We start from the raw sequence: 8,406 nt of genomic DNA on the forward strand, positions 1-8,406 counted from the left end.
GTTTTAAACCGTAATCCGATAATACAGATCCAGGTTTGTTCAGGAAAACCGGATTCGAATCCAAACTGACGAGCCAAACACAAATTGAAATACGCTACAAATTATTGATTGGATCTGCTCAAAAGCTTGGAATTAGTTATCAGTCCAATCTTGATCATTTCAGGCTTAGTTTCAAATTTTGTTCTCTATTACCAATGTCATTTTCAGCCACAAATTCAGGTGTTTCATTCATCTTAATATATGTTTATAAAAAGGAAAATGCATTCTAAAAATTTAAGCAAAAGCCCCTATGTATGCCTGACAATTTATATTTGTTTACAAGAACATTAGTGATCTCAGAATTTCAGAAACTTTGTTATCGGTGCTCGACGACCACATCTTAAATCAAATGCCAGAAGTCATATATAAAATATATGAAGGTTTTAAACCTGCACTCAGATTTAGATTTCATACTTCATTACTTTCTAATTTAACACTTAAACGTTTCTCAAACAAAACCATCATCAAACTACTAGCCACCCAACAATCTTTCAACCCAAAATCAAACACAAACCCACGACAATTCCAACAACAAAGCCAACAAAACCAAATCCGCTGAGCCTCGTTGATCCAGACACCCCCCAAACCCTAACCTCATCTACCACCGGTCCACAAAGCGAGCTATGATCATCGCTCCTCGTGTTATAATACACACTATAGAAAGCAACACGGGTGCGCTCAGCACGGGCAGTAAACGTAAGATTAGCAGGCATACTTGTCGCATTGCCCACGGCTGAGTAGTGAAAGTTCTGAACTTGGTCTCCCGCAAAAGCCATAACTGCCAAGGGATCTTGGCATTTATCCCCTGCAGCTCCTACAGTGAACGCAAGGCTATATTGCTTCTCCGGAGTTGTTGCAACCATTTGGGAGATAATGCCTTCTTTGCCTGATAACAGTTCTACGGCTCGTTTGCCTTGGGGAACGGTGTAGTGGTCGGAGTCAATGTAGCGAACTGCACGGTTGGACTCTATTATCCAACCGGGGAGAGAGGAAGTTGACTCATCAAGATTGGTTGGGAGAAGGACACCAAGGATTCTGTCAGTGAACATCCATGGGCCTTCTTCAAAGTCGCCGTTGATGACTACGTTGTCTGCAAGAAAATGCAAGAAGGTTTTCTGTTATATTCTATTTAACTAGGGTTCATGAGATTGAGATATAAGATATAACATGCACACAATGTAGCACGAGATTAAAACAGGAGGGCATAGTCAAAGTTAAGTAAGATTCTGATGCACTTTGACCTACATGGGGAGATTTAGCTTCAAATTTAAGAAAGATTTGACTAAGGACTGATTGGAGACAATCAATTAGTTAGTCAAATATTTTTAGAAGTCTGTTTTTATTAGCTTTATTATATGGAATTCTGTAATAATAATAAAAATTCTTTTCCTTTCCCTTTTAGTTTTCCTTTTCTGTTAGTCCCTAAACATCTACATCATTAACCTTTTTATATATAAAGCTAAATTACCTAATCACAAAGATAACATGCATAGAGTTTTATTTATGCATCAAATTCGGATCCTGAGCTTCAAAAGCAGGACCACATGAGTTATGTGATATGTTCAGTGAGTCACGCTTGTAGATTGTGATCCGCGTGCATTTAAATTCAGCATGGGCCACCATCATTCTGGAGAACTATTGTTGGGTACCACCTTAAGCACCATTGCTCTCTATCAAATTTGCGGTATTAGACTAAAAATCTCTCCGACATTGCTTGGGGCGCACATGTAGATGGCAAAATAGATCTCTAATTGATTAGGGCAGCTGTCAAGCTCTGCGACTTTCACTATACCATAATCAGGAAAACAATTTAGCTTCTACTTTAACAATTACAGCAGACTTAAAGCATAGATTTCTTATTGATCATATTACTCCTGTTAGATATCAACATTCAATGGACATGTCAGGGGTAATGTGTTGGCATACATAGCTGTGACCAACCTAAAATACTGATGGTTCGGGTTCAAGTGCAAATAAAACACTTAAAATTAGGTCCGTAAGGTTATTTACTCATGACGAATAAGTTAAAGAAAAATGCTTCATTTAGACATTATTGTTCCTACATCTACTTTCCTAGAGTACTTTCTACTTTATGAAGTTTTCAGAAATCTATAGCAATTTTGTTATTGACTTGTTATTTTGGAGATCTTGTTGACTATGTTTGCATAATGAAAGCACTCCATCTGTGTAGGTTCCTGGCATTACTCTTCTTCTATCACTGCCTTAACCATAAAATCGTAGATCGTCTTTATGACTATTGTGATGCCATTGGTCGAATGTGTCAGCTAACTTGGTAAGTGCGGAAGAATATGCAGTAGCCAGGAAGGATGAGGATGCTACTTGCTTCTCAAGGTGTGTTTTAATTTCTTGGGAAGAGTTATCTTTGATCTTCAATGTATTTTTTGAACCACTGCATCATCTAACACTTAAGTTACTGTAAACTGATGAGTGATGACAGAGCAGTGTTCAAGCCACAGAAAAGTTCATAAACTCTAATATGACTTGATCCGAAACTAGCCAGGGTACATTTCTCGTGCACAACTGGGTGCTAAGCTTTCACTGTTAATGACCACTTGAACCCATAAATATTGGATGAACATGGTAGTATTATTCTAAAGTTCAGATGAGGATCCTCCTATATTGCTTGAGATAACCTGCTTGAATTACTACGCAAGCAACCATGAGCATGGTCCTGTGTGTATACAACGAAATTGGCTACATGATTTGCAGCAACTAAGATGCAAACCTTCACTGATGCAATTACTTGATAGCTGTAGCAATACTCTTTTGATGAAACAATATTATCAAGGTTGGTGATTATTGAGTGAATACCTTCCACCGCATCAGGAGTGAAGAGCTTCTTAATAGCAACATTATCAATAATGGGCCCACAAGTGGGATCATCCTCCATGCCAGGATTCTTGAATGCCAGCTCTGCATCCTCCGACTCAGCCTGGAAAGCCCACGCGTATGCATCCCAACCCTCCACGCTGTACAGCGTCTGCAGGTCCACCGTGTTCGACGCAGGCCCTACCGACACGTTCAGTGACTCCAGCTGTGCACAGGTCCGTGCAGCGCTGAACGTCACTGAGTATGTTGAGCCCTTTTCCAGCTGCAACGAGTGCCTGATCTCAGCCTCGTTGCCCAGCCTTACGGCATGGTCCCCTGCACTTGGCAATTTGCAATAATGAGATTGGAGAGTTTTTTTTTTAATTTACCCATTAAAATTCTGCTAGAGAATTTTAGTTATTGTACCTTGGGGGACAATGAGGATCATACCGCCTTGTTTCTGTCCCGAGCGAACGAGCTCGACGGTGCCATTGAGAGTCCAGGAAGGGAGAGAGGTGGTGCCCTCGCCTATGCCAGCATTGGGGAATCCGCCTGCTGGTGGTGTCTCGAAGTCGCCATTCTCGAGTAGACCTGCACGATTTGTTGAATATTTGGTTAATTTGACTGATTAACTGATTTTGATATTTTCTATTGTTCTAAAAATTTGTGGTATTTTTATCTATAAGCTCATGGCAGTTTTGTAAAACCTACTCTATGATTTATGACTCAGATCAAGAAAATGCTCCAACAAAAGCAGAGAATTTTAAAAAGAGTAGCATAGATCACCTTATACTAAAAAAAGGAAATTGAAACATTTAGAAAAATATTAGGTGCGTTTTGCGAAATCCAACCAAGGAGAAAAATCATCATTCCTTATGAGTTGTAACTCAAGCAACAATGTCCATCGAATTTTAAAAAGAGTAGCATAGATCACCTTATACTAAAAAAAGGAAATTGAAACATTTAGAAAAATATTAGGTGCGTTTTGCGAAATCCAACCAAGGAGAAAAATCATCATTCCTTATGAGTTGTAACTCAAGCAACAATGTCCATCTAAAAATTCTTTTCCTTTCCCTTTTAGTTTTCCTTTTCTGTTAGTCCCTAAACATCTACATCATTAACCTTTTTATATATAAAGCTAAATTACCTAATCACAAAGATAACATGCATAGAGTTTTATTTATGCATCAAATTCGGATCCTGAGCTTCAAAAGCAGGACCACATGAGTTATGTGATATGTTCAGTGAGTCACGCTTGTAGATTGTGATCCGCGTGCATTTAAATTCAGCATGGGCCACCATCATTCTGGAGAACTATTGTTGGGTACCACCTTAAGCACCATTGCTCTCTATCAAATTTGCGGTATTAGACTAAAAATCTCTCCGACATTGCTTGGGGCGCACATGTAGATGGCAAAATAGATCTCTAATTGATTAGGGCAGCTGTCAAGCTCTGCGACTTTCACTATACCATAATCAGGAAAACAATTTAGCTTCTACTTTAACAATTACAGCAGACTTAAAGCATAGATTTCTTATTGATCATATTACTCCTGTTAGATATCAACATTCAATGGACATGTCAGGGGTAATGTGTTGGCATACATAGCTGTGACCAACCTAAAATACTGATGGTTCGGGTTCAAGTGCAAATAAAACACTTAAAATTAGGTCCGTAAGGTTATTTACTCATGACGAATAAGTTAAAGAAAAATGCTTCATTTAGACATTATTGTTCCTACATCTACTTTCCTAGAGTACTTTCTACTTTATGAAGTTTTCAGAAATCTATAGCAATTTTGTTATTGACTTGTTATTTTGGAGATCTTGTTGACTATGTTTGCATAATGAAAGCACTCCATCTGTGTAGGTTCCTGGCATTACTCTTCTTCTATCACTGCCTTAACCATAAAATCGTAGATCGTCTTTATGACTATTGTGATGCCATTGGTCGAATGTGTCAGCTAACTTGGTAAGTGCGGAAGAATATGCAGTAGCCAGGAAGGATGAGGATGCTACTTGCTTCTCAAGGTGTGTTTTAATTTCTTGGGAAGAGTTATCTTTGATCTTCAATGTATTTTTTGAACCACTGCATCATCTAACACTTAAGTTACTGTAAACTGATGAGTGATGACAGAGCAGTGTTCAAGCCACAGAAAAGTTCATAAACTCTAATATGACTTGATCCGAAACTAGCCAGGGTACATTTCTCGTGCACAACTGGGTGCTAAGCTTTCACTGTTAATGACCACTTGAACCCATAAATATTGGATGAACATGGTAGTATTATTCTAAAGTTCAGATGAGGATCCTCCTATATTGCTTGAGATAACCTGCTTGAATTACTACGCAAGCAACCATGAGCATGGTCCTGTGTGTATACAACGAAATTGGCTACATGATTTGCAGCAACTAAGATGCAAACCTTCACTGATGCAATTACTTGATAGCTGTAGCAATACTCTTTTGATGAAACAATATTATCAAGGTTGGTGATTATTGAGTGAATACCTTCCACCGCATCAGGAGTGAAGAGCTTCTTAATAGCAACATTATCAATAATGGGCCCACAAGTGGGATCATCCTCCATGCCAGGATTCTTGAATGCCAGCTCTGCATCCTCCGACTCAGCCTGGAAAGCCCACGCGTATGCATCCCAACCCTCCACGCTGTACAGCGTCTGCAGGTCCACCGTGTTCGACGCAGGCCCTACCGACACGTTCAGTGACTCCAGCTGTGCACAGGTCCGTGCAGCGCTGAACGTCACTGAGTATGTTGAGCCCTTTTCCAGCTGCAACGAGTGCCTGATCTCAGCCTCGTTGCCCAGCCTTACGGCATGGTCCCCTGCACTTGGCAATTTGCAATAATGAGATTGGAGAGTTTTTTTTTTAATTTACCCATTAAAATTCTGCTAGAGAATTTTAGTTATTGTACCTTGGGGGACAATGAGGATCATACCGCCTTGTTTCTGTCCCGAGCGAACGAGCTCGACGGTGCCATTGAGAGTCCAGGAAGGGAGAGAGGTGGTGCCCTCGCCTATGCCAGCATTGGGGAATCCGCCTGCTGGTGGTGTCTCGAAGTCGCCATTCTCGAGTAGACCTGCACGATTTGTTGAATATTTGGTTAATTTGACTGATTAACTGATTTTGATATTTTCTATTGTTCTAAAAATTTGTGGTATTTTTATCTATAAGCTCATGGCAGTTTTGTAAAACCTACTCTATGATTTATGACTCAGATCAAGAAAATGCTCCAACAAAAGCAGAGAATTTTAAAAAGAGTAGCATAGATCACCTTATACTAAAAAAAGGAAATTGAAACATTTAGAAAAATATTAGGTGCGTTTTGCGAAATCCAACCAAGGAGAAAAATCATCATTCCTTATGAGTTGTAACTCAAGCAACAATGTCCATGGTCCCTTTAAGTCACGTGTCATGGTGATTGTTGGTAGACAGTAACTTCATAAAAATTGCATTGGTAAAAAAACATTTGCTTAGTCAGACCCTAGGCTGGAGGGGTACGGGTAGGTCCCTTTAAGTCACGTGTCATGGTGATTGTTGGTAGACAGTAACTTCATAAAAATTGCATTGGTAAAAAAACATTTGCTTAGTCAGACCCTAGGCTGGAGGGGTACGGGTACGGGTATGGAATACGGTAAATTTGTAAAAGGTAAGGTACATGGACATGGCTATATATATGCATGTCACGCAGAGTTATATGTATTAAAATTAATAATTTACATAAGATCAATATTATTTTTTTATTTACATAATATCAATATATAAGAAATAGATGAAGTATAGAATAAACAACCAAAAAGTGTATGAGGAGCGCTTTAAATTAAAACATGTCTTATATAATTGAGTATAGGCCCGAATAAACATATGCATGTATTCAAGAAGAGGTTTGGGTATAGGTACATGTATGTGTCGGGTATAGATACGGCTTCCTAATAGAAGTACCCATGTAACATTGGTCAGACTTTAGCTTATTTAGTGGAAATTATAAGCTAATTTTCTAAATGGTAGGCAAACCCATCTTTTTTAAATTTGACTTAAAATCTAGCTTGTTCGAAGTGTCACCAAACATGTAGATATAAAAAAGCTAGCTTATAAGCTACTCTGACCGAAAAATAAGCTCTCCAAAACACCCTCACGTTTTAGTTTATTCCGCTGCTGCTTAATAACTATTCTTGGAAGATGAAAATTTTCATACTATAATACAATATAAATAACACTACAAGGGTCAAATGTGATCTCACTCTTTAGAAGGTCAGGTAACAACTAACGCAAACTTCCGAACACTTGATAGTTAAAGCTAAAAAATGTTGTGAATTCATTTTTCTAGACAAGCACTCTTAATTAGTCTCTACTGATCTTTTGTTTCTATACTTTCTTCAGGTATTGCATCACAAAAGTAACTTATTTCTTGAAGTGGCTTTTTCGGAGTTGCGTCTTTTAAATGAAAGCAGCAACATAGGCAAAGACTTTTGATGCCAATACCGTACTACCAGCTTCATTAAAAACAAGGCGGTGCCCATGGCTAAAAAGCACGGGTCTTAATACTCCTAAATTTTTTGGATGAAAATTTTTCTCGGAATAAATAAAGGCACTAATAAAGTGAGCAATTAACAAAAGCACGTGACGATCACGATTGCAATGAATTGGCTTCAGGAGCAAGTCACTATCATTAGAGAGCCGAAAGAAGAAGAGAGCAGGCAGAGAACAGAATCAGCCCTAACAGAATATTTGTGTTGGTTTATTTTGAGGGTAGTATTTAATTATGATGAAACTTTGGCAAAAAGTGCTAAAATATCATAATCTATCTATTAAATTGACCTATGTCACCATCATAGTATTAAATTGTTGCTTTCAGAAGAGAGCAAGGAATGTGATCTGCTTTTAATTGATGAGAGAGATTGAGAGGTGGGTGCACATGTATGGATTAAATACCAATTTGTCTCCTTTACGCGCCGCACAAGTTACTTTTGAATGTTAATTACACTCCTTTACTTCTCACGATATTATCTGATAAGTTCTTCTACAAAATGACTTTTAATCCAAGAAATTTAAAATTTTAACATTATCCATGGGACTAACTTTTAATCCAAGAATTTAAAATTTTGTTTTAGACCGCCAACTATTCAATTTGTCAGGGTGCGCTGACTAAATAGTTTCTTTCGCAACAGAATGTTTTCTTAAGCAAGAATTCATCAGCAAATACTTTTTATTTTCCTTTTAAGTTCTACTTTCCAATGTGCGTTTAAAAGACCTACGTTTGTCTCCAGCTTTCCATCAGGCTTCGGTGCAAGACATTATTTTTTTCTTTTCTTTTTTGAGATAAAAATATAGTCTTTTCTTGATAAACAAGGCAAAGAATAGCTTGCCGAAAATTTTGATAAGGGATCAAATTCTATCAGGAATTTAGGAGGAAAATATTCTAAAACTTTCAGTTTTTTTTTCTTAATTTATAATGTGCTGTTACAGTGTAACTCAGTTTTGTGTGAGTGGGTGGGTGAAAGACTTTGTGGGTGGACAG

At 38.1% G+C, this 8,406-nt stretch overlaps 1 protein-coding gene across 2 annotated transcripts in view; it reads right to left on the reverse strand.

The window, feature by feature from the left end:
- Positions 380 to 8,406, reverse strand: part of LOC109844061 — an 8,516-nt gene continuing 489 nt past the window's right edge. Inside the window, exons 2-4 of one of the 2 annotated variants that reach the window (XM_020413072.1) lie at positions 5,803 to 5,967; positions 5,380 to 5,712; positions 380 to 1,129 (exon numbers count right to left, since the gene is read on the reverse strand). In XM_020413072.1, the coding sequence (XP_020268661.1) occupies positions 531 to 1,129; positions 5,380 to 5,712; positions 5,803 to 5,967 (1,097 nt within the window). In that variant the 3' untranslated portion in view covers positions 380 to 530. Of the gene's footprint in view, positions 1,130 to 2,871; positions 3,205 to 3,294; positions 3,480 to 5,379; positions 5,713 to 5,802; positions 5,968 to 8,406 lie in introns of those variants that run through there. The other variant, XM_020413073.1, reaches the window with a different exon arrangement.

The sequence above is a fragment of the Asparagus officinalis genome, chromosome 5 (genome assembly GCF_001876935.1).
Source record: "Asparagus officinalis chromosome 5, Aspof.V1, whole genome shotgun sequence".
Classification (NCBI taxonomy): Eukaryota; Viridiplantae; Streptophyta; class Magnoliopsida; order Asparagales; family Asparagaceae; genus Asparagus; species Asparagus officinalis.